We start from the raw sequence: 26613 nt of genomic DNA on the forward strand, positions 1-26613 counted from the left end.
TACTTAGAACTCTGCTCAGAGACATGAAGGCTGATTACTCCGCCTCACCACCCAATCATTGCAGTGTTCAAAAAAGGCTCTAAGAAACTTTCAATAAATAAAGTGCTAGCCTTAACAGCTATGCTAACACTGTGAATGCTTCCATAAGATTTATATTTTTAAGAGATAACTTAACTTAAATAGTGACTGGTTCCATGGAAGCATTCACAGTGTTAGCATAGCTGTTAAGGCTAGCACTTTATTTATTGAAAGTTTCTTAGAGCCTCTTTTGAACACTGCAATGATTGGGTGGTGAGGCGGAGTAATCAGCCTTCATGTCTCTGAGCAGAGTTCTAAGTACAAAATAAGTCTTTTGAATATATAAATCACATCTTTTGATGATCCAGCAGTGACTTTATTTTGTTTCACTGACCACTTTAGTCACTCCATATTATCAACGGTTTGAATTGGTCACCCCTGTATATATTTTTTGACTTGGTCTCAGGACTCAAGCTGGTCTTAGGACTCAAGGATCTCCTGTATGAGGAACAGCTGGATAAGTTGCAGCTATACTCACTCGAGGAACGCAGAGAGAGGGGAGACATGATCGAGACGTTCAAATATGTCACGGGCTGTATCGAGGTGGAAGAAGATATCTTTTTTTCTTAAAGGTTTCATGGCTACAAGAGGGCACCTGTTGAAACTCAGAGGTGGGAAATTTCATGGTGACACCAGAAAATATTTCTTCACCGAAAGGGTGGTTGATTGCTGGAATAGTCTTCCACTACAGGTAAGATTTTAAGAAAAAATGGGATTGGCACGTGGGATCTCTTCACGGAGGAAGTTAGGGGGTGGGTCATTAGTGTGGGCAGACTAGATGGGCCGTGGCCCTTTTCTGCTGTCAATTACTATGTTTCTATGTTTCACCTGAGAATGCTGCTTCACCCACTTAGGGAGAGAGAGGGAAGGAGGGAGAAGGAAGACCAGGGAAGGGAGAGGAGAAGAAAGAGAGATGCAAAGACCATGGAAGGGAGGGGAAGGAAAGGAGATACCATGGAGGGGAGGGAAGGAGACAGATGCCAGATCAGGGGCAAGGAAGGAGGGAAGGAAGTGGAGAGGAGAAAGAAAAAGGGGCACATGCTGGATTGGGTAAGAAAATGGGTAAATAAATGTGAGGCGGAGCAGGGGGCGGGGTATGGTGGGGCAGGGGGCCCGGTGGAATTGTGTGCCTAGGGGCCCTCGACAAATTAATCCTGCCCTGGCCACGGCATTCTAAAAATGCGGGGTCGCAGCTGGAGGGCATTCAGAAATACATGGACATAGACACAGTAACATTATGTGCATGTGTGACATCATCAAGTTGACATCCGCGGATGCCCTCCAGCCACGGTTCTGAGCCTCCTATTACCGCCAGTGGGGGGTGCTGGAGAAGGAGAGATGCCGATGCCTACAGACTGCGTACAGGACATGCCTCTCGCCATGAGAAGCATGTCCTGTAAGCAGTCAGTTGGTGCTGGTGCCTCGTGACTCACCGGGAATCTGCTGCACCACACAGTTTGCGATACACTGCTCTACAGAGACTCTCATAACAAAAGCACCTCTCTTGAAATCTTTGATAAATTTTGAGTGAGTGTTCTTCAAGAAAAGCAGTAAAAGCTTTTAAAATTTATCTTTTTAAATAAACTATACAAGTGCAAAAGTTTAAACTTCTCTAGGATCTCTTGTCCCTTGGCATGTGTACCTGTTAAACTATCCCTTTATAGATAAGAAAAATTAGATAAATATGGGTGAGATGGTCATTACTAAAGCACTGGAAAAGAAGGATATACTTGCAGTATTAAAGCTATTACTATCAAATTGGACTATCCACCTGATACAGTTCAATATTTCTTCCATTTACTTATTCTTAGCCTTTCTCTCAAAACCCATCCTCAAACAGGATAGGATTAAGGCAAAGAGTAGCAGCCTACTGGTTATAGAAATGGGCTGGCTAAAACACCAGGAAACCAGGATTACTAATGCTCCTAGTGATTTTGGGCAAATCATTTGACCCTCCATGGCCTCAGGTACAAGCTTAGGGGCCAATACAAAAAAAACTGGCATTAGAGCCATGCATTGAGAGCTACACACATTACTTCCTAATGCAAAATGTTTGCCCTTAGTTGTAGTAAACTAATAGCATGCTAATTACTGTTGTGTTATAAAATGTGTGCTGTCTGAAAAAAACAACACACACTGTGATGGTAGTATACAGCCATTTGCTACAGAAAAGCAAAAAAAAAAAAAAAAAAAGTCTTCCGCATACTGGCAGACAGAGATATTTTTAGAAAGCCCACTGTCATTTGATCTGCCTGAATCTTAGTAGGCCTAAGCAGTATATCAAATTTTAAATAAATTGTAAACTGTAAAGGATTGCAACAACCCTCTGATTCCAGAGGTAGATATCTGAAAACCTAATGGACTTCCCACTGCTATTTGACCCTGCAAGCCCCCTCTGCCTGCATTTGAAGAAGAAGCGAATGATGCCCATTCGTCCTGCCTCTGTACAACCATCTTCCACTGTGTGGGATCAGTCTACCAAATAAGGGAATTTTTTCCTTATTCGGTAGTCAGAGAAGGGAAAACTTTCCTTATTGGCAGACTGACCCTATTCAGTGCACCCCAGAATGCACTCTAAGAACATCATTATTTTGAAAGATGGTAGTACAGAGGTATTGCTCCTGCCTTTTTTCAAGATACTCAGAGGGTTGGTTAGGAAGACCATGGGGGGGGGGGGGCACTAACAGGGATCTACTCTGGGGGGTCTGGGGGATAATGGGTCTACCAGAGAGCCAGGAATTTACTTTTTGAGTGGGGGATCAAGGGACGAGGGGTCTGTGAAGCCTGGGGAAAGGAGGGGGCTATTAGCTATTCCATCCCAATGCAACTGCTGCAGGAAAGTGAGCTAATCCTTCTCTGCCCCCTCAGATCTGGCATTTAGGTTCCCATATTGTGCTCACTTCTGTAAGTCTTCTGTAGCGGTTCTTTGCATTAGGGTAGAGTAGCTAATAACCTCTACTTTAATATGCTGTGCATTGGTGGCTAATGTGAAGTTTTACAAAATATTTTCTGCATTGGGCACTCAAAGTTGAGCACAAACATTAAGCAAACCACTTGCATCCATCTTTGTTAGCTTTCTGCTTTGGCATCTTTGTCAGAGGACAGATAAATATCTATTGTACCTAGATATAACTCACTTTAAGCTACTGCTAAAAAAAGTGTGAGCAAAATCTAAACCCCTCCCCTCCCCCATTACCAGTACTTATTGCCCCACATATTGCCCCACATATTGCCCCACATATTCATTAGAATAATGAATATTATACCCTACTTCCAAAATGCTCAAATTGGAAGTTTTCAGATGAATATCCTTTATTACTTCCAAAGGAAATTCAATTTGGCTTTCTATATCATGAACCATATATTTATCAGCCATCTTTTGGGAGGACATCAAGAAATGTTCATCCACAGGAAAAAGGCAACACCTGTAGAAGGGGGATGTCATCTGGATCCTAGTTAGAAAAAAATGACTAAATAGCATGTGTTTTGTATGACAATATTAAGACAGGACTAGGAGACAGGATTTCATTGACAGTGTGCTTTGGGATGGGGAGGCTCTACCTCAATCTTTCCAAAGTGAGAAAGGTGTTTTTCAGACCACCATACCTCCAAGCAGGCAGATTTCCTTCTGGAATTACCCATATGACTAGAAAACTCTGTTTTACTCTTTTGGGATCTTGCCAAGTACTTGTGACCTGGATTGTCAACTGTTGGAAACAGGATACTGGACTTGATGAATCTTCAGTCTGTTCCAGTACGGCAATGCTTATGTTTCTTATGTGATACGACAGATCCGTATCCTCCAATGTGCCTGTCCTAGCCTAAGTCAATGACCAATGAAATAATAGTAGGTTTACTCTGCTCTGTGTTGAAGATCTACTGTAAAGAGATGAAAGCCTAAATCTAGCAGCCTTTTAACCAACTGATGAAATGTGAAGTAACATACCAGTTCAGTGCAAAGAGGGAAAGAAGATATAGGATTAAAGATCCTAGAGAAGCAGATAATTAGGATCTATGACCATGAACATTATCTGGTCGATATTCAAAATGATTTAACCAGCAGAAATGGCTGCTGATCAGTTAAATTGCTTGTTTGAACCATCTGCTAATTTTCAGCGGCATTTAGCTGAAAATGAGCAGATAGCACCTAAGTGAAAACTGGCTATTTTGGGAGCAGAATTAGCACTTGGCCTGTTACATGCCAATATTCAGTACTTGACTGCCATAGATAACTACATACATAAATATAGTCCTATTTTTATGGAGCAACCCATATCCAGATGAGTTCTGAATTTTGACTTAACTAGCCATGTTAACTATGTAAACCGGATCTTCAATAGCGAAGCCCAGACATGTCCCACATTAAATATCCAGGAACAGTGCCAGCGGCAGTCAGCAAAATGCTAATTGCCGCTAATAAAATATTTACCTATGCAATTATATTGCTGGACATTTCATAATACATTCAGCCTGTTTTGGCCCAATATCCAGTGACTTGGTATAGATTTTTATCAGTTTTTATGTTATTACCAAGTCAATTTCAACAACTTTACAAAGGACATATTCTAGAACCCCATTTCCTGATATGAGAAGCCACATTCTAGGAAACATGGGGTTACAGCAGAACAGCAAATATGACATCACTCTTGACACATGATTGATCTGTAACAATAACAGCAACAAAGAAGGCCAAACATGACATCATCATAGTGCAGTCCTGCAGCAGCTGTTCTTCGCTCATACCAGGTCTCCACATGGTGAGCGGGATAGCTGCTTTACATACCCTTGAAACACCACACCCATGGAAGAATACTTGTGCCTGCAAAACACTTAAATATACTTTAGAGGAATAGAGCAATAATCCTCTCTCCTAAAGATTTGTATCCGTATAAGAATCAGAGGTCCTCAGTGCTATCTTACATCTGGAAGCAAGACTTAAAATTCAGCAGCCTCCATTTTTGAGGTACCCTTGCCTTTCTCCTTTGCCAAGTCAGTTACAAAGCTTTATGCCATTCCTCCACAGCCTTCCAGCAGTTTGCAGCCTGTATCCACTGATGGCTTGGGTACTGTCCACTTTCTTAAGCTGACAGGGGTCAAGGCGATCACTGCCGAGTCCTGCTGCCCAGCTTCCTCCGGTCCTTGTTCTGACTGCCATCCTCAGATTTGTGCACCCGGAAGCATTCCTTAAGGTTCTGGGTACGAATCTCTGGATTCAGTATCTCCTCACCTACTGAGCTCGGAAACCAACCTCGTTCCTGGTCGTGAAGTCGTTCACCAAAAATCCAGTCTGTGGTGATACAGGAAAAGAGGTGAAATAAAGTAGAAGGATGAAAAGATAGATTACTAATTTAGATGTTTAAACTTAGAAGCTCAGCTTTCTCTGAATCGTAGCCTCAAAAGGTTTTTCTCTAAGTTGGGCATCCATCTTCAGCTAAATTTAGAAACCTGATATTCAAACAGCCCACCTTATGCATAACATAAGTGCGAACACTGGTACGTAACTTTGTACTTATGTTCAGTGGCATTGACCATTTAAAGGGCATTACCGAATGTACATTTACAGTATTTTTCGCTCCATAAGATGCACTTTCCCCCCAACCCCCCCAAAAAAAACTGAGTGTAATCGTAGGTGCATCTTATGGAGCGACTAACTCCCCACCCCCACCCCGGTACCTTTTTTAAATTCTGCTGGTCCAGCGTTATATTGGCAGGAACTTTTCGCACTCCTGCTCCTCCCTCGCTGGACGGCTGCCTCCGAGTCCTCATTTCTTGCGGCAGAGTGACACACAAGGCAGGCATGAGTTTTTCACAGTCCTGCCTAGTTCCATGCCGCTCCCTGAATGGCTGCCTTCGGTTCTCGCAGGACTCATGTGAATTGATGGAAGCCTTTAAGGGAGCGGCATGGAACTAGGCAGGACTGTGAAAAACTCACGCCTGCCTTGTGTGTCACTCTGCTGCAAGAAATGAGGACTTGGAGGCAGCCGTCCAGCGAGGGAGGGTCAGGAGTGCGGAAAGCTCCTAATGATACAATGCTGGACCACCAGAATTTTAAAAAGGTATTGGGGGGGGGAATTTTTTTTTCTTGGTTTTTCCTTCTCTACATGTAGGTGCGTCTTATGGTCAGGTGTGTCTTAGAGTGAAAAATACGGTAAGTGGTGACCACATTGCTGCTCACACACGTAAGGTAGACCTGTTATTTTCCTGGCCTAAATTATGTGTATATGTTATCCACTAATTATATAATCTTATGTGCATATTTCTATACACAGTGTGCAAAATTGCACTCATAGGTTATAGAGGTTATACATGTAAAACATAATTGGCATATTAGACACCAATTGGTGGTAAAATTGGGAATAATTGGAATTAATTGGTGCTAACTGGCACTAATTTGAAGTGACCCATGTAACTACACTTGGTCACTAGTCTATAATCTTAGTGCTCAAAATCTATATAGTATGTAACTGCAAGAGGAACATGCATATGGAAGGGCATGAGCAGCTCAGGGACATGCCAAACATTTATGTGCTAAACTTTTAGAATCATGTCAATTAGGTGTGCAGCGATCATGCTTATGTTGGCACATGAATGCTGACTTGCACTAGTATTCTATAATGGCTATTATTGAAGTACAATTCACATTTACTACATAGCATTGTACTAACTTTAGGCGACCTGCACTGAATTATTCCCACATATAGTATGCAAAATGGATGAATTTCACTACTATAACTTTTGTGCTCTATCTCCACTGTCTGATTTATACATAAAAGAGTTTGAATATGATTTTTTTTTTTTTTAAATTTAGCTCATGCCTTTTCATCAGTAACTCAAGACCAGTGGCATAGTAAGGGGAGGGGAGAGGGGAGCAGACTACCTCCACACCACGCTTGCACCCGCCCTTCCCCACCTCCTCCCCTACCTCTTTAAATCTTCACCAGTATGAACAACTTTTCCAGCCTGCTGTTCATGCTGGCCTGGTTCCCCTCTGAAAACAGAGGGAAAGCCAACTAAGGCGCGAGCAGCAGGCTGGAGAAGCGCTGGTGAAGATTTAAAGAGGTATGGCAGAGGAGGGGGGAAGGGAGGGCACAAGCATGGCATGAGAAGAAGGGAGCGAGCAGGGGGGTGCAGAGGAAGGCGCGGGGGTGCCATTGCCCCAGGCACCTCCTATCCTCACTGGTGACCCATCAAATGCATGTACGACAATTCTGCACCGACAATTCTGCGCTGACATTTGCACGCACAACAAATGTGCATACTGAATACCATATCTTCAGTTTTGAGGGGGAGGGGGCTGGGGTACCTAGGGGACCCCCCTACTACACTTAAAATATTCACTGCGCCTCAATTCCTCTCCGTACTGTGACCCGACAACCCAACAATTCTGCTCTTTACCTTGCTACGGTACCTGGAAGGCCCTGGCATCCTGACAATTTTGCTCCCATCAGTTTTGAAGGGGGGTGGGGGGAACACCCTCCCTCACTACACTTAAAACATTCACTTCTATTTATTTATTTTATTTATTTTTAGCATTTTTAGCATTTATATACCACTTATAACCTAAGTACTCAAATATCTACTTATATACCCCTATTTCTCTTCTGATAAGACAAACGTCCTCCATAATTTAGAAGGATCCTGCTGCCCAGCTGTTCCTAGAATGTTCTTGCTCCTCAGCAGGAGATTCACAGCTACTACTGAGAAAATAAAGGCGAAAGAGTTGGCGTTCATGAAATATAAAAAAACCCAAGAAGAGGAGAGCAGAAAGGACTACAGGGTGAAACTGAAAGAAGCCAAGAGAGAGATACGTTTGGTGAAGGCACAGATGGAAGAACAAATGGCTAAAAATGTAAAAAAGGGAGATAAAAATTTTTTCAGATATATTAGTGAAAGGAGGAAGATAAAAAATGGAATTGCTAGGCTAAAAGATGCTGGGAACAAATATGTGGAGAGTGATGAGGAGAAAGCAAATGTGCTAAACAAATACTTCTGTTCTGTGTTCACAGAAGAAAATCCTGGAGAAGGACTGAGATTGTCTGGCAAAGTTACACGAGAAAATGGAGTAGATTCTGTGCCGTTCACGGAGGAGGGTGTTTATGAGCAACTTGAAAAACTGAAGGTGGACAAAGCGATGGGACCAGACGGGATCCATCCCAGGATACTAAGGGAGCTCAGAGAGGTTCTGGCGAGTCCTATTAAAGACTTGTTCAACAAATCTCTGGAGACGGGAGTGATTCCTGGGGATTGGAGGAGAGAGGATGTGGTCCCTATTCATAAAAGTGGTCACAGGGATGAAGCAGGAAACTACAGGCCGGTGAGCCTCACTTCAGTTGTTGGAAAAATAATGGAAGTGTTGCTGAAAGAAAGGATAGTGTATTTCCTTGAATCTAATGGGTTACAGGATCCGAGGCAACATGGCTTTACAAAAGGTAAATCGTGCCAAACGAACCTGATTGAATTTTTTGATTGGGTGACCAGAGAGCTGGATCGAGGACATATGCTAGATGTAATTTACTTGGATTTCAGCAAAGCCTTTGATACAGTTCCTCATAGGAGGCTGTTGAACAAACTTGAAGGGCTGAAGTTAGGACCCAAAGTGGTGAACTGGGTCAGAAACTGGCTGTCGGACAGACGCCAGAGGGTGGTGGTTAATGGAAGTCGCTCGAAGGAAGGAAAGGTGACTAGTGGAGTCCCTCAGGGTTCGGTGCTGGGGCCAATCCTGTTCAATATGTATGTAAGTGACATTGCTGAAGGGTTAGAAGGAAAAGTGTGCCTTTTTGCAGATGATACCAAGATTTGTAACAGAGTAGACACCGAAGAGGGAGTGGAAAATATGAAAAAGGATCTGCAAAAGTTAGAGGAATGGTCTAATGCCTGGCAACTAAAATTCAATGCAAAGAAATGCAGAGTAATGCATTTGGGGATTAATAATAGGAAGGAACCGTATATGCTGGGAGGAGAGAAGCTGATATGCACGGACGGGGAGAGGGACCTTGGGGTGATAGTGTCCGAAGATCTAAAGGTGAAAAAACAGTGTGACAAGGCAGTGGCTGCTGCCAGAAGGATTCTGGGCTGTATAAAGAGAGGAGTAGTCAGTAGAAGGAAGAAGGTGTTGATGCCCCTGTACAGGTCATTGGTGAGGCCCCACTTGGAGTATTGTGTTCAGTTTTGGAGACCGTATCTGGCGAAAGACGTAAGAAGACTTGAGGCGGTCCAGAGGAGGGCGACGAAAATGATAGGAGGCTTGCGCCAGAAGACGTATGAGGAGAGACTGGAAGCCCTGAATATGTATACCCTAGAGGAAAGGAGAGACAGGGGAGATATGATTCAGACGTTCAAATACTTAAAGGGTATTAACGTAGAACAAAATCTTTTCCAGAGAAAGGAAAATGGTAAAACCAGAGGACATAATTTGAGGTTGAGGGGTGGTAGATTCAGGGGCAATGTTAGGAAATTCTACTTTACGGAGAGGGTGGTGGATGCCTGGAATGCGCTCCCGAGAGATGTGGTGGAGAGTAAAACTGTGACTGAGTTCAAAGAAGCGTGGGATGAACACAGAAGATTTAGAATCAGAAAATAATATTAAAGATTGAACTAGGCCAGTTACTGGGCAGACTTGTACGGTCTGTGTCTGTGTATGGCCGTTTGGAGGAGGATGGGCAGGGGAGGGCTTCAATGGCTGGGAGGGTGTAGATGGGCTGGAGTAAGTCTTAACAGAGATTTCGGCAGTTGGAACCCAAGCACAGTACCGGGTAAAGCTTTGGATTCTCGCCCAGAAATAGCTAAGAAGAAAAAAAAAAAAAATTTAAATTGAATCAGGTTGGGCAGACTGGATGGACCATTTGGGTCTTTATCTGCCGTCATCTACTATGTTACTATGTTACTATGTTACTTTTGAGAACCAAAGTGGCCTTCTTACTTTTACTTAATTGCCTCGCAAAATGTTTATTTGTTTTAACCTATTTTCCATTAATTTACTTGTATACGGAATTTACAGTGTACATACATTGTTTCTCACTCAGAAAATGATAGAGCATATATATAAACACAGATTAATGAAACAGAGCCAACATGGATTTGGTCAAAGAAAATCTTGCCTCACCAATCTCCTATATTTCTATGAAGGGGTGAATGAACATGTTGATAAAGATGAGCTGGTAGACATTGTGTATCTGGATGAAAGACTTCTGAGGAAATTAGAAAATTATGGGATAGGAGGTAATGTCCTATTATGGATTAAGAGCTGGTTGAAAGATAGAAAATAGAAAGTAGGGTTAAATGGTCAATATTCTGAATGGAGAAGGCTATATAGTGGGATTCTCCAGGGTTCTGTGCTGGGACCACTGCTTTTTAACATATTTATCAATGATCTAGAGATAGGAATAACTAGTAAGATAGTGAGATAATTAAGAAGTCATTTTACTAAGGCGTGCTAAATGCTAACACACCCATAGAATATAATGGGCGTGTTAGCATTTAGCGCGTGCTAATCTTTAGCGTGTGCTAAATTGGTTAGCGCACCTTAGTAAAAGGAACTCTAAATTTGCTGATGACACAAAGATAGTCAAAGTTGTTACATCACAAGAGGATTGTGTAAAATTGCAAGAGGACCTTGTGAGACTGGGAGACTGGGCATCAAAATGGCAGATGATGTTTAATGTGAACAAGTGCAAAGTTATGCATGTGGGAAAGAGGAACCTGAACTATAGCTACGTGATTCAGGATGTCACGTTAGGAGTCACTGCCTAGGAAAAGGATCTAGGTATCATCATTGAGGATATGCTGAAGCTCTCAGCTCAGTGTGCGACAGCGGATAAGAAAGCAAATAGAATGTTAGAAATTATCAGGAAAGGAATGGAAAGCAAAAATGCATATTTTATCATGCCTTGTATTGCTTTATGGTGCAGCTGCAGTTCTGGTAGCTGCATCTCAAAAAAGATATAGCAGAATTAGAAAAGGTGCAGAGAAGGGCGACGACAATGATAAAAGGGATGGCACGACTTCCTTATGAGGAAAGGCTAAAGTGGCTAGGGCTCTTCAGCCTGGAGAAGAGACAGCTCAGGGGAAATAGGATAGAGGTCTATAAAATACTGAGTGGAATGGAACGAGTAGCAGTGAATTGCTTGTTTACTCTTTCTAAACATACTTGGACTGGGGGCAAGCGATTAAACTACCGTATTTTCACGCAAATAACGCGCACCCGTATAAAACGCGCACACGGGTATAGCGCGCAGAAATCACGATGATATGTACAAAAACTTTGGTATACCGCGCTCACGGGTATACCGCGCATGCTGCCCGACGCTCCTTTCGCCCGCCTTGACTTTCCGTGCGCTGTCCCGACTCTCCGTTCACCCCCCCCCTGACTTCCATGCACTGTCCCCCCTTGAAGGTCTGTCCCCATCCTGAAAGCCTGATGCCCCCCCCCCGACGTCCGATACATCCCTCCCCCCGAAGGACCGCCGACTCCCCAACAATATCGGGCCAGGAGGGAGCCCAAATCCTCCTGGCCACGGCGACCCCCTAACCCCACCCCGCACTACATTACGGGCAGGAGGGATCCCAGGCCCTCCTGCCCTCGACGCAAACCCCCCTCCCCCCAATGACCGCCCCCCCCCTAAGAACCTCCGACAAAAGTTTTAAAACATAGTTCCCACCCCGCCCGACGCCCGATTCACCCCCCCAGCAGGACCGCTCGCACCCCCACCCCGAACGACCGCTCGCACGCGCTCCCACCCGCACCCGCATCCACGATCGGAGCAAGAGGGAGCCCAAGCCCTCTTGCCCGGCCGACTCCCCGACGTCCGATACATCCCCCCCCCGGCAGGACCACTCGCACCCCCACCACGAACGACCGCCGACTTCCCGACAATATCGGGCCAGAAGGGAGCCCAAACCCTCCTGGCCCCGGCGACCCCCTAACCCCACCCCGCACTACATTACGGGCAGGAGGGATCCCAGGCCCTCCTGCCCTCGACGCAAACCCCCCTCCCCCCCAACGACCGCCCCCCCCCAAGAACCTCCGACCGCCCCCCAGCCGACCCGCGATCCCCCTGGCGACCCCCACGACCCCCCCACCCCCCTTCCCCGTACCTTTGGTAGTTGGCCGGACAGACGGGAGCCAAACCCGCCTGTCCGGCAGGCAGCCAACGAAGGAATGAGGCCGGATTGGCCCATCCATCCTAAAGTTCCGCCTACTGGTGGGGCCTAAGGCGCGTGGGCCAATCAGAATAGGCCCTGGAGCCTTAGGTCCCACCTGGGGGCGCGGCCTGAGGCACATGGTCGGGTTGGGCCCATGTGCCTCAGGCCGCGCCCCCAGGTGGGACCTAAGGCTCCAGGGCCTATTCTGATTGGCCCACGCGCCTTAGGCCCCACCAGTAGGCGGAACTTTAGGATGGATGGGCCAATCCGGCCTCATTCCTTCGTTGGCTGCCTGCCGGACAGGCGGGTTTGGCTCCCGTCTGTCCGGCCAACTACCAAAGGTACGGGGAAGGGGGGTGGGGGGGTCGTGGGGGTCGCCAGGGGGATCGCGGGTCGGCTGGGGGGCGGTCGGAGGTTCTTGGGGGGGGGCGGTCGTTGGGGGGGAGGGGGGTTTGCGTCGAGGGCAGGAGGGCCTGGGATCCCTCCTGCCCGTAATGTAGTGCGGGGTGGGGTTAGGGGTTCGCCGTGGCCAGGAGGGTTTGGGCTCCCTTCTGGCCCGATATTGTCGGGAAGTCGGCGGTCGTTCGTGGTGGGGGTGCGAGTGGTCCTGCCGGGGGGGGGGATGTATCGGACGTCGGGGAGTCGGCCGGGCAAGAGGGCTTGGGCTCCCTCTTGCTCCGATCGTGGATGCGGGTGCGGGTGGGAGCGCGTGCGAGCGGTCGTTCGGGGTGGGGGTGCGAGCGGTCCTGCTGGGGGGGTGAATCGGGCGTCGGGCGGGGTGGGAACTATGTTTTAAAACTTTTGTATACCGCGCTCACGCATATAACGCGCGAGGGGTATGCGCGGTAGGTAAAAACGCGTATAACGCGCGCGTTATATGCGTGAAAATACGGTACTAAGTAGTAGATTTAAAATGCACCAGAAAAAATATTTCTTCACTCAACAGGTAATTAAACTCTGGAATTTGTTGCCAGAGGATGTAGTGAAAGCAATTAGCTTAGCAGGGTTTAAGAAAGGTTTGGATAATTTCCTAAAAGAGAAGTCCATATTAAGATGGCTTTGGGAAATCCACTGCTTATTCCTAGGATAAGAAGCATAAAATCCGTTTTTCTCCTTGGGATCTTGCCAGGTACTTGTGACCTGAGATGGCCACTGTTGGAAACAGGATACTGGGCTTGATGGACATTCAGTCTTTTCCAGTATGGCACTCTTATGTAGAATTGTAGACGATGCAGGTTATAAATACTTAAATAAATTCCTTCCCTTCACTACCAATACTTATCCCTCCTGGTGCCTTGCTTAGTTCTGTGCTAAGTTTATACCTGACACTTTAATAAATGTTATTTCTGTTCAGCTTATCCCATTGTATGGTTCTGTTTTATCCGGGCTTCAGGCCCACTCTCATTCATATTACCACATGAAGGTTAAATATTACTTTGATTCTCTTTTCTCTCATGGCCCCTACCGTCATCTGTCTTGTCTAGAATGTTCAGAATATCAGCCAGTTCTAGGGAAAGTTCATCTGGTTCCTGAGCCACGTAGGAATGCACGCACTGCATCTGCGGACAATCTGATGAAGAGAGATTGAGAGAGAGAGAACAGGTAATTTAACATTGTAATTCTCATATTATTAAATAACTATCACATAATACTGTATACCACATTCTGGCTTCTCTCTTAGCACAGGCCCATGTCTTGTTGCTAACATTATAGAACAAAAAAGAGACGCCACATTTTCCACCATTTCACTTGTTTGTTTATATAATTGTAGCCAGTGACCATATGATTGACAGAGAGACCAACCTTAGGTACCTTGCATAAATGGAAGATGTACTGGTATTGCTTAATCTAGAAACAAAGGCCTAAAATTTAGGAGAGGATTTGGGTGTGGTGTATTGACAAGAAATTCTGCATTTCTAGTTATGATATGAGGGTCGGTCAATAATTTATCTACCTGAGTTTGTACCTGAGCAAGTGTGTCGAAACAAGTCTGTGCATGTTGTGACATGTCTCAAGGTTACTCATGCACAGTTGCGGCTCAGTGTGAATCTATGATTGCAAGAAACAGGATGTCAGGAAAGTCCTCATGCATATCACGTAAGAAACTGCTAGATTTGGAGCACCGTTCAGTGATAAAAATTCTCAAAAAAGAAGAGAAAAAGCTGTAGGAGATCCATGAATGCATGACTGCAGTTTATGGTAATTCTGCCCCATCATCCTACAAAGTAAAATTTTGGAGAAAGCAGTTTAAGAGGAGTAGAGAGTCCATTGAAGATGACCTTCACATTAGATGGCCTGTGAAAGCGACTTACATAGAAATGTGCAAGATAATTGAGGATTTAATTTTGTCAGACAGAAAAATTAAGGTTTCTCAAATAGTTGAAGAAATGGGCATCTTAGCAGGTACAATTTGGAAAATAATTCATGAAAAGTTGGGCATGTCCAAGGTTACTGCAAGATGGGTTCCAAGAATGCAGACACCATGTCAGGAGGCCATGAGGCTCCAGTGCTGTCAGGAGAACCTTGAGATGTCCTGTGAAGACCAAGTGAATTTTTTCCATTGTTTGGTAACTGGAGATGAGACTTAGATCAATCACAGAGATCTTGAGTCCAAAATAGAGTCAATCCAGTGGAAGCACAAGTCATACCCACCTCAAAAAAATTCAAGACAGAAAAATTGGCAGGCAAAGTCATGGCAACTGTCTTCTGGGATGATGAAGGACTTCTGCTTCTGGAGTTCATGCCACACAAGACAGCCATAACCGGGGAGAGTTATGCCAACACAATGATTGCTTTGCGGGAGACAATCAAGAAGAAAAGCTGAGGAAAACTCATAGCAGGTGTGCTGCTTCTTCATGACAATGAGCTGGTACACATGTCATGACAATCACAGGCTGTCATCCAAGAATGTGGATTTCAGCAGCTGAACCATCCTGACCTGGTTCCCTCAGATTATTTCTTATTCCAAGTTTTGAAAAAATCTCTCTGTGGTCAGCGGTTTTCAAGTGATAAAGACGTCAAGGAAGCTGTGATGTCTTAGTTTGAAGGTCAAAGAGAAGAATTCTTTTAATAGGGGTTAAAGCAATTGCAGGAAAAGTGGATGAAATGTATGGAGCTATCAGAAGACTATACTGAAAAATAAACCAAAATGTTTTGAAAACGTTGTTCTTTCCTACTGAGGTAGGTAAATTATTGAACACGCCTTGTAATAATAGGTACCTTCATTCTTTTTTTTTTTTTTTTTAATTTATAACTTTTCAAATTATTTAACAAGCATTTCATCTTGTACAGAAAATGCAATTAAGAAAACATAATATTAATTACCTTCATTCTTAATCATGGCATGATAATATTTGTTAAATGTGTTATTTCTAGCTACAGGAAAGTGAGAATAGCTTGATTAGCTTGTTGAGGTGCCCAAGGATACTATTTTAAAAATTAGTTTATTTTTTTAAAATCTTATTTAATCTGTTTAGTTATATTTTTAAATATCTTTATTGAAGGAATTTCAATATGTTATACACAAATAACGCTATAACAAAACAAAAGTAAACAGAACAATAATCAGAAATCTGAAATGTTTGAGCTGTGAAAAGAATACAGAAGTGGCACTGCAGCCATTAGAGAGCATTAAAATTAACAAGTGCTTCAAAATTTGGACAAATATGTGTCTAAAGATTTCCATTTTTGTGCTGCATTAAAACAGTTTGAATTAGAATTCCAGTAAGAAATAAGTTCATATTTCTGAAATAAAATTACTGAATTACACCATGTATTCACTGATATATGTAAAATGTTTTTCCAATTATTAATAATTATTTTGGGGGCTACTGTAATTAAGAAATCAAATAATGCTTTATCCAGTGCAGAAAGTAGAGTTATCAGAGATAATGATTTCCAGATAACATGTGTAATGTTTATAGGATCAATTTGTTTTAGATCTGCTCGTATATGTTCATTTTACATTGTTCTCTAGTCCTTGCACAACATGGCGCCAGATTACATGACAACCAAACTCCCTCCAAATGTACTGATCAGACCATTCTGCTCCCTGGATGAGATATGCCTCCAAACACCCCTGGGTCGCGCTCTACAACTACAAAGCGCCAGATGACAATTCTACTCCTATTTCATTCCAAGATACGGGAATCAACTACCCCCACAGATCAGAACCCTTGAAGGGCTCATAAACTTTAGGAAAGCAATAAAACTCTACCTCTTCTCTTAATTCCCTTCTATTACCATATGATTAAAACACAAGAAGTGTATATTACTCTGTATATATCAAGTAGGCAGTAAAATTGTATATAGTAAGTCTAGCAAATTATAAACCAGGAGGGGGCTTCTGGTAGCAGGAGGGAGTGGGCATCCCTCCTGACATTTTGGGAGGGTCTTGGGGGGGGGGGGGGGGCAGTGGTTCTGGGGTGCCTGGCTTGGGGTGAGGGCATAGAGTGGGGGTGTTCTGTGTGGCAGGAGGGATTGGGCATCCCTCCTGCCATTTGTTTGGGTTCGGGGGGGGGGGGACAGTGGCCCAGGAGGGGGGCTCTGTTTGTTGGGGGTCATTGGGAAGGGCTGTCATTGGCGATTGGGGACTTTTTTCTTTTTTATAATGGGATAGATATTTTGCATGTGTAACACAAGCAAAATATCTGTGACATTGAAAAAAAAATGAAATAAAAACAGGCAGACCTGTCAGTACCACAGGTCTAGACAAATTGTTTTTTATGACTGCTAAAACCCCATTTGGAATAGCCAAGTGATGCTAGTGCATCAAACACTTGGCTATTTTGCATGGGGTTTTTGCTAATTTGCATGGCTGGAATGGAAAATGTGCGATTGAGGGGAAAAAACACGCAGTGGGCTGTTTTTTGCATTGGGTCAGTAACAGCGATTGTCACTAAATAGATGCTAAATAGATAGTTCTGAGTCTAATAGATGCTGACATTGTCATCTTGAAGCTGGGACTTTGGATCATTTACTTTACTATTGTCCCTTGATACTGCAGTTTTGGAGGTCTATTTGGGACCATGTAAATAATATGTTAGAGAATCCATAATAATATGTTAGAGAATTTTATGATACTATTTTATTTGGTACACTTATGAGAGCTAAAAGCCAATTGTCAATGAGAAATACCAAACTTCTATTAATAATAACAGGAGTTGCCATGCAGCTCATTTTAAGAAATTGGAAAAACTGGGATAGGTTGAATTACTCATTTTGGTGGATTATAAAATGGAATGTTGCATGGCCATACAACAGGGACGCTTTAAGAATTTTATGGATGTTTGTGAGCCATTGGCTAAATATTGTAAAGAGGAATAATTTTTCATTTTGTGGACATGTAAACATACACATCTTGGAGGGGGGTGGGGGAATGGAAATGGAAATGGTATTGATATAGGAATTTATAAATAGTTTCATGAAGGTTTTGATTTATTTGTTTATTAACTGGGAGGGTGGGGGAAAATTTCTTTGTGCAGTAATATTTGTAAGGTTTATTGCGCTTATTATAGAATGTACAAAAATGTAAATCATTTATTGCGCATTTGTAGTTTGAAAATCAATAAAGATTAAAAAAAAAAAACCCAGCGACAATCGCCGACTTTAGTGCATCTAGCCTTATTGTCTAAATTTCTCAGCAAGGATTCTTTTTCCTGCTAAAATGGCAAGTCACTGTCCAGTGGGTCAAGGAAAATGGAACCCTGCGACCCAGAGGCCCTAGATTTGCCAGAGGATGCCCTCCTGCATGTGGCACATGGGTGCTCCAGCCATCCAGTGACAATCTGGCTCAATCCCAATGCCTTGAGAAGTCCATATAAATTGATTTTGAGCAAAATTGAGATGTTTTTGAGGCAAAATGAAGCTTTTAAAATAAGGACCTAAATCCAAGAGCACTAAAATTTGGCATGGGCGAGCCAGCTAAAAACACATAAATCACAGGGAAGAGGTTTCTGGGGGTGAGGAACCTGATTACTGGCCCCAGAAACTCTCAAAACTCCCCCATAGACAATAAAGGGCACAGTACCCATAGTAAAGCTGGTGCTGTACCTTCTTTAGCCCTCAGACAAGCTGGATTGTGGTGGAGACTTACTACCTCAGAAAAATAGAGAATCTGCTTACATCTTCTGGCTACCACTCAGACTGTGTTAGAGCCCAATCCATAGACTCCACAGCTCCTCACTCTTCTTTGGGGGAGGGGTGGATGCAGCTGGTACCTGATAAAGCCCTAGGGACCAACACATGTGCCAATCAGCTTGCGCTCAGCCCTAAGACCATCCACAGACACAAGGGACGAGCAGCGCTACAAAGGGAATCAGGGCAGCTCTCCCAGCTACAGACACTAACTGAAAGTGTCTGCCTCCATTGATGCAGAACTGCTTCAGGAAACCTAAGCTGCTCTAAGGCATCAGAAAACCTCTCAAGTGGTAAAAATAATACCATAAATAAAAAACGAAGAATAGAGTAGAGAAAATAATACACCTTCAACTCGCGAGTAGAAGGATGAAGTGAGCAGCACAGTGGAAGTGGAACCAAAAAATATACATTGATATCTTAACTTAAGAATAGCCTTACTGGGTCAGACCAATAGTCCATCAAGCCCAGTAGCCCGTTCTCATGGTGGCGAATCCAGGTCACTAGTACCTGGCCAAAACCCAAGGAGTAGCAATATTCCATGCTACCGATCTAGGGCAAGTAGAGGCTTCCCCCATGTCTTAATAACAGACTATGGACGTTTCCTCCAGGAATTTGTTCAAACCTTTCTTAAAACCAGCTATGCTCTCCGTTCTTACCACAACCTCTGGCAATGTGTTCCAGAGCTTGACTATTCTCTGAGTGAAAAAAATATTTCCTCCTATTGGTTTTAAAAGTATTTCCCTGCAGTTTCGAGTGTCCCCCTAGTCTTTATAATTTTTAATGGAGTGAAAAATCAATCCACTTGTACCTGTTCTACTCCACTCAGGATTTTGTAGACTTCAATCATATCTCTCCTCAGCCTTTTGTAGACTTCAATCATATCTCTCCTCAGCCTTCTCTTTTCCAAGCTGAAGAGTCCTAACTTTTTTAGTCTTTCCTTATACAAGAGGAGTTCCAACCCCTTTATCATCTTGGTCGCTCTTCTTTGAACCTTTTCTACTGCTGCTATATCTTTCCCGAGATAAGGAGACCAGAATTGAATGCAATACTCCAGGTGAGGTCTACACAAACATGCAAGTATGGGTGCATAACCCACTAGTCAAGACTCATATGCCTTGTGCACTAGAAGGTCATGTTCTGTCTCTTAGTATGAGAATGAAGCTGGAGAGGGAGAAAGCCTATCTCTTGTATCCAAATTTCTACAGTAAGTGCAGAGAATCACACTGTCCCTGTCCTGATACTTCTAAGAGTAGCACTTCACTATGAACAGTTGATCATGAGGGATCTAAGTGTTTGATACTGCCACTCAGAGTAAACCTCACAAATCTGGGTCTAGCTTTTAGGGGGAAAGAAGATCCTAATTTGAGTTCCAGCACTGAACAAAAATCTTCATAAGAGTGGTAAGAAATGTACCGTAAACCAGGGTTAATATATGGCTCTAGAAAAAGGAGGACAGATTTCAATGGAAGCAAAATCCAGATGTCTCATTCTGACAGACTGCTGCTTTTTTCTATGTTTCTATGTTTCTATGTTCTCGTTACTTCCATTGCTTTCAGTGGAAGTAAAACCTGGATGTCTCATTTCATCATCCTTTTTCTGGAGCCATACGGTAACCCTAGACCCTTATTCACACATGCAACGCCAGGAGAAAGGACAGAGCTGCTCATTTGAAGCTCTGGTCTAGGATTGAAGGATAAAGGAACAAAGATAAAAGATTCAAAAACGTGGAGAGTCACAAAAAGGGGCCCTGAGTAGCCAGACAGCCCAGCAGCAGTCCACAAGTGAAATCACAGTCTCATGAAGGGAAGTAAGGATGTCTTAGGAGAATGTGTAACAAGGATCAGAAGCCTCTATTTTGCCCGTACTTTGAAAACTGCAACAGACTGTTACAATTTCCATTTGTTTTATCTTGAAGAAATCCCCCCATCACCAATGTAACAACTTTTATTTTGGAAAACCAGTACTTTCTGAGAAGTGTCTCATTTCAAACAACTTGGGTTCTGAAGAGAAATCGATGCCAGGAATTGTAAATGGTCCATGAGACTTAATCCTAGTATCAGTGGTGTAGCCCACCTAGTTTGGGCTCAGGCCCACCCAAAATTTCATCTGTAGTATGGCTGGTGGGGATTCCCAAGCCCTGCCGGCCAAAGACCTCCTTCCTGCTGAAAGAATTTACATGTTGGGTGGCCGCCAGCATTGTTCTGGAGCTGCTACTGTTCCCAGCTGTAGGCATACTTGGTTTTCATGCTTGTGCAAAATTTAGCATACGCACATGGAGGCTGGTGGCTGTGGTTCCAGGACAGTGCCAGCAGCTGCCCAACATGTAAACTCTTTGGCAGGAAGACTTTGGCTGATGGGCCTCGGGGATCCCCGCCAGCACAGGTATGCTTTTACCTTGGGAGGTGCTGGGGGGGGGGGGGGGAGCAGAAATAAAATTAGGGTTTTGGTTTAGTTGGGCTGGGCTGAAATTTTTGGCCCACCCACTTTTCACTCAGGCCCACCCTAAATCAGCTGCCTGGCTATGCTACTGTCTGATATTAGTGGTGCCTCCTGTCTTAGAGGAGCAGCTGAACAGTATGTTACACTTACCTAGTAGTCTGGAAGTTAGTGAAACAAACTTTGTTCTTCTATTTGGTGCTAATGAAGTCATCCAGCGTTTCATCTCACTCCTGTAAGATGGAAACACAACAAAATGTTTATGAAGGTTACCAACTCCCACTAGATTAGTCTGTAAACTCAACTTTGGCAAAGCTGTTATCCACTACCGGGGTATTTTAGCTTATTTCATTCTCAGACCATTCAGGCTTTGGTTGCTTTTGTAACTGCTGAATAAAGCATTAGTACAGTAGACTGTTAACCAGAACTCAAGCATCCAGAACTCTCAAGCACCCAGCAAAAAAATCAGAGAAATACTGTAATGCTTTAAATAAAAACGAAAATAAAATCAATTTCTGTCAGAAATTTAGGTGTAAACCTGACACGCCACACCTGAGTACGCCCACGCTTTGCCTACCAACATGTCCAATAGTTTGTCTGACACAGTTTATGGTATGGCATAATATGGGGAAAAATATTAGTTAGGCATATTTTTAATAGTAACTCTCAAGTAACTAGAAACCACATTTATCCGGCATGTATCCATCCTCATGGGTGCCGGTTACTGTATCTTGTTCACTCATTCTTATCTACCTAATCTGTGTATCCTGGTTGAATATGAGTCAACACTTGCCTCCCACTTCAGTAAAGATTTTCCAACTACCTCCCAGCACCAAGGGTGAAAGAAAGATGAGGAATTTCTGCTTTGACTGGGATATCTGTATGTCCATGCAACAAAGGTTTGGCCCCTACCACCAAGAACTTCATTCTTTGAAGTGGTGGATTGATGGAGGATCACTGTGCTATTGAACATGAACTTAAGCCTGAGAACCTGCTTGCAGGACAGGAAGCATCCAAGTCCAGACAAGGGGGAGCTGCATATGAAGTAATGGTTAATAAATTGTAGGATTCTATTGGTTTTTTTTTTAAATTACACCAGAGCAGATGACTAGCTTCCTGAGTCCAATGGCCTATAACAATCCCACCTCCTAGAAGAGAATCAGGAAATAACTTGATGGATTGCCTGCCGATGATGGGGATTTCATCCTTCAGTTTTTTGGCAAGAATCTCTGAGGTAGTTGGGGAAAGATGGTATCCAGCAGGAAGAGAGAGAAACACATGAAGTAGTTTCTTTCACGAGAAAACCACATGGTAAATCGGAGAACTCTACCCTGGAAAAGAGAAGAGCTAGTTGCTAGCTGGTTTGAAAGATGGTTTGTTTATGGACCATTTATAGTAACATAAAAGATAAAGAAAGACCTGAATGATCCATCCAGTCTGCCCAATAGGTACACACATTATAAATTCATGATTTATATTACATTGTCTTTTTTCTTTGATATTTCTGGGTCATAGACCGTAGAAGTCTACCCAGTACTGTTTTTAGGTTCCAACTACTGGAGTTGCCGTTGAACCTTACTCCAGCCTATCTAAACCATCTCCAAATTACTGGAGATCCCGTCAAAGTCCTCCCCATCCCATCATAAACTGAATAGCCATATGCAGGACATAGACAATGCAAGTTTGCCAGTACCAGCCTTAGTTCTTCAATTTATACTCTTCATTTTCTGATTAGAGATCCTCTGTGTTCATTTCATGCTTTTCTGAATTCCGTCACCGTTTTCCTCTCCACCACCTCCCTCAGGAGGGCATTCCAGGCATCAACCACCCTCTCCATGAAAAAGAATTTCCTAACATTACTCTTAAGTCTATCACCTTGCAACTTCAATTTATGCCCTCTAGATTTACCAATTTCTGTTTTTTTATTAATACCTTTTATGTATTTAAGCATCTGTATCATATCTCCCCTGTCCCTCCTGTCCACTAGAGTATATATATATATATTCAGGTCTTCCAGTCTCTTCTTGTAGGCTTGTCGGCATAAACCTCCTACCATTTTTGTCATCTTCTCTGGACCACTGCAAGTCATTAATAGCACTGAGGTGAACTCTAACCGAAGCGGTCTTAAGTCCAAAGTTGGATAAATGGAGAAGGTTGCCCAACACTGAAGAAACAGATGAGAAAGGATCCAGGTGATGGAGATTATACCACAAAATGAAGTGTGTCCATTTGAGTCAATAGCATTGCTGAGTAGAAAGCTTTCTGGAAGCAGCTCTGTAATGGAATTGGATCCTTGACAAGGTTGAAGTAGAAAGGAGAACCAAGGTTGTGTGGGCCACCAAGGAGCTATTAGTATTAAGGTGGCTGACTCTTGTTTGAGCTGGGCTAATGTCTTCAGAACCAGAGGGATTGGCGGACATGCATACGGGAACTTGTGTGACCAATCCAGAAGAAATGCATCCGCTTCCAGATGATGAGAAAAGTACTGTCTAGAGCAGAATTGAGGTAACCTCTGGTTGTGAGAAAACGCAAAGAGGTCTATATGAGGAGTCCCCCAAAGTGAGAAGATGTGGTGCAAGACTTTTGAGTTGAGAGCCCACTTGTATAGCTGAAGATTGCTGAGTTCTTGGTCAGGGAATTCTGTTTTCTCTGCATATAGATCGCTTTGAGAAATATATTTTGAGGAATTGCCCAGTTCCAAATGTGTACAGCTTCTTTCTTTCTCTCAAGCAGACCACAGTCTCTGAGTCTGGAGGCCATCCAGGTGAGCTCCCCTTAGAGGCATCCGTAATAAGTACTTTCTGATGTGAAACAGCAAATCTCTAGAGAGATTTGTTGGTTTCAACCACCATTGGAGAGATTGATGAAGAGGCAAGGTGACCACTGAGATGCCAAGTTCCATTGAGCTGATTTGCCCTGCTGAGATGTTCTGCAGAGTGGACTCATGATTGCAAAGATGGAGCAAGGAGGTTTGTCTTTGCTGTGGTAGGAAAGCTCATAAGAGAGTTGTATTGATCACAGCTCCTATGGACTCTAACACTTGAGAGGGTTGAAGATGAGACTTTGGAAAGCTGACTTCGAAGCCCAGAAGCTGGAGAAGAGTTTTGGTTACTTTTGTAGCTGAATACACTGCTTGAGGTGATGCAGAATTTACCAATCAATCGTCTAGTTAAGGAAACACTTGAAACCCATGGGTACGCAGTGTTGTTGCTACTACTAGTAGGCACTTTGTGAATACTCTTGGAGCTGAGGAGAGGCTGAATGACAGAACTTTGTATTGGAGATGATGACCTACATGGAAACGAACAAACTTTCTGTGGTCTAAGAACATAGGGAACATAAGCAGTGCCTCCGCCGGGTCAGACCATAGGTCCATCCTGCCCAGCAGTCCGCTCCCGCGGCGGCCCAACAGGTCACGACCTGTCTGAATCACCAGAAGGGGCCCCCTTGCCACCTTGATTTCCCATTGAGTCCTATCTTCCCATCGAAGTCCTAACCCTCCGGTCCTGCACATGCACGACCTGGTTGGGTTTCTCCCAGCACCTCTCTCAGTATCCCACGATCCCTTTATCCCTCAGGAATCCGTCCAATCCCTGTTTGAATCCTTGTACCGTACTCTGCCTGATCACTTCCTCCGGTAGCGCATTCCACGACCCTTTGTGTGAAAAAAAACTTCCTTGCATTTGTTTTGAACCTATCTCCCTTCAGTTTCTCCGAATGCCCCCTCGTACCTGATGACCCCTTCAGCCTGAAGAATCTGTCCCTATCCACCCTCTCTATGCCCCTCATGATCTTGAAGGTCTCTATCATATCTCCCCTGAGCCTCCTTTTTTCCAGAGAGAAGAGCCCCAGCCTATCCAACCTCTCGGCGTATGGGCAGTGTTCCAGCCCTCTTATCAGTTTCGTTGCTCTCCTTTGGACTCTCTCAAGTACCGCCATGTCTTTCTTGAGGTACGGCGACCAATATTGAACGCAGTATTCCAGATGTGGACGCACCATCGCTCGATGCAATGGCATGATGACTTCCCGCGTCCTGGTTGTTATGCCCCTCTTTATGATGCCCAGCATCCTGTTGGCTTTTTTCGAGGCTGCTGCGCACTGTGCAGATGGCTTCAGTGATGCATCCACCAGCACACCCAAGTCTCTCTCAAGACTGCTGTCTCCCAACAATGCCCCCCCCCAATTTGTAGTCGAACAACGGGTTCTTTTTCCCTATATGAATGACCTTGCATTTTTCCACGTTAAAGCGCATTTGCCATTTGTTTGCCCAGTCTTCCAGCTTGCCCAGGTCCCTTTGCAGGTCCTCACACTCCTCCCTGGACCTAACTCTGCCGCACAGTTTGGTATCGTCTGCAAATTTTATAACCTCGCACTTTGCCTCCTTTTCCAGGTCATTGATAAATATGTTGAAGAGTAACGGCCCCAGCACCGATCCCTGTGGCACACCGCTCGTGACTTCCCGCCAGTCAGAATATTGTCCCTTTACTCCGACCCTCTGCAGTCTACCTGACAACCAGTGCTCGATCCATCTGTGCACATCCCCTCCCACCCCAGCCTTTCATGTGGCACCTTGTCGAAAGCCTTTTGAAAATCGAGGTAAATGATGTCTATAGGTTCCCCATTGTCCACCCTACTGCTTATTCCCTCAAAGAAGTACAGAAGGTTCGTTAAGCATGACCTTCCCTTACAGAATCCATGCTGGCTTGTTCTCAGTAGGCCATATCTCTCGATGTGCTCGCAAATACCGTCCTTGATCATAGCTTCCACCATCTTCACTATAATTGAAGTCAGGCTCACCGGCCTGTAGTTCCCGGGGTCACCCCTCGATCCCTTCTTGAAGATAGGTGTGACATTTGCCAATTTCCAGTCCTCTGGTACCTCTCCAGTTTTCAAGGATAGGTTGCAAACATGCTGGATTGTGCCCGCTATTTCTTGTCTTAGTTCTTTCAGAACCCTTGGGTGGATCCCGTCTGGGCCCGGCGATTTGCCGCATTTTAACCTGTCTATCTGTTTGAGGACATCCTCCTTACTTACCTCTATGTGTTCCAATTTTTCAGCCTGTTCCCCACTCATGAGCTCCTCTGAGTCCGGTATATTAGATGTGTCTTCTCTCGTGAAAACCGACGAGAAGAACGTGTTCAACCTCTCAGCTACCTCTTTATCCTCCTTAATCACTCCCTTCCTATCCCCATCGTCCAACGGCCCCACCTCCTCTCTCGCTGGTCGCTTCCCCTTTACGTAACTGAAGAATGCCTTGAAGTTTTTCGCCTCCCTGGCCAGCCCCTCTTCGTATTTCCCTTTTGCTTTTCTAACCTCTCGGTGGCATTCCTTTTGGCATTTCCTGTGCCGACCTCCATCCTCAGGCTTTCCAGTTCCTGACACCGACTGCATATGTACTCCCGCCTTCCCAAGGGGAGGTAGTCGTACATATTACACTCTGTGCACTATACCGGAAAGTACCTCTGGGATCCTGGGTCCTCCATTGCTCTCGTGAAGTGCTGGTGTGCTCCTGCTGTGGGTAAGAGAGAGAGAAAAGAGAAAAGAAAGTGAATTACTTGGCGTTTCTGGCTCCCTCGCAAGGCTCCTTCGCAAAGGCGCTCTCGCTAAGGCGAGCGCCTTTGCCGCTCGCCTTCGCTGGGCGCCGTTGGCTTCCTTCTTCTTAAAGGGGGAGCCCGGGCCCAATGCAACCTATGATGCGGGTGGGGGGGGGGCGGAGCTAACTCTCGCCGCCACCCCGGTCTTGCAGCCTGCTCTGGCTGCTCTTCCTGCCTTCCCCTCTGCCTCTCCGCTCCTGCAAAGGAAAAAAAAGAGAAAAAAAAA

The 26613-nt window shown here is 44.3% G+C and overlaps 1 protein-coding gene across 2 annotated transcripts in view; it reads right to left on the minus strand.

Annotated features, from left to right (window-relative positions):
* Window positions 1–785: 785 nt before the first annotated feature.
* Window positions 786–26613, minus strand: part of NGEF (neuronal guanine nucleotide exchange factor) — a 290217-nt gene continuing 264389 nt past the window's right edge. For both annotated transcript variants that reach the window (XM_033958541.1, XM_033958542.1), the window contains 3 exons: window positions 20947–21026; window positions 13685–13789; window positions 786–5365 (listed from right to left, as the gene is read on the minus strand). In XM_033958541.1, coding sequence (XP_033814432.1) covers window positions 5181–5365; window positions 13685–13789; window positions 20947–21026 — 370 coding nt within the window. In that variant the 3' untranslated portion in view covers window positions 786–5180. The remainder of the gene's footprint in view (window positions 5366–13684; window positions 13790–20946; window positions 21027–26613) is intronic.

Source organism: Geotrypetes seraphini, chromosome 9 (assembly GCF_902459505.1).
Source record: "Geotrypetes seraphini chromosome 9, aGeoSer1.1, whole genome shotgun sequence".
NCBI classification, from domain to species: Eukaryota; Metazoa; Chordata; class Amphibia; order Gymnophiona; family Dermophiidae; genus Geotrypetes; species Geotrypetes seraphini.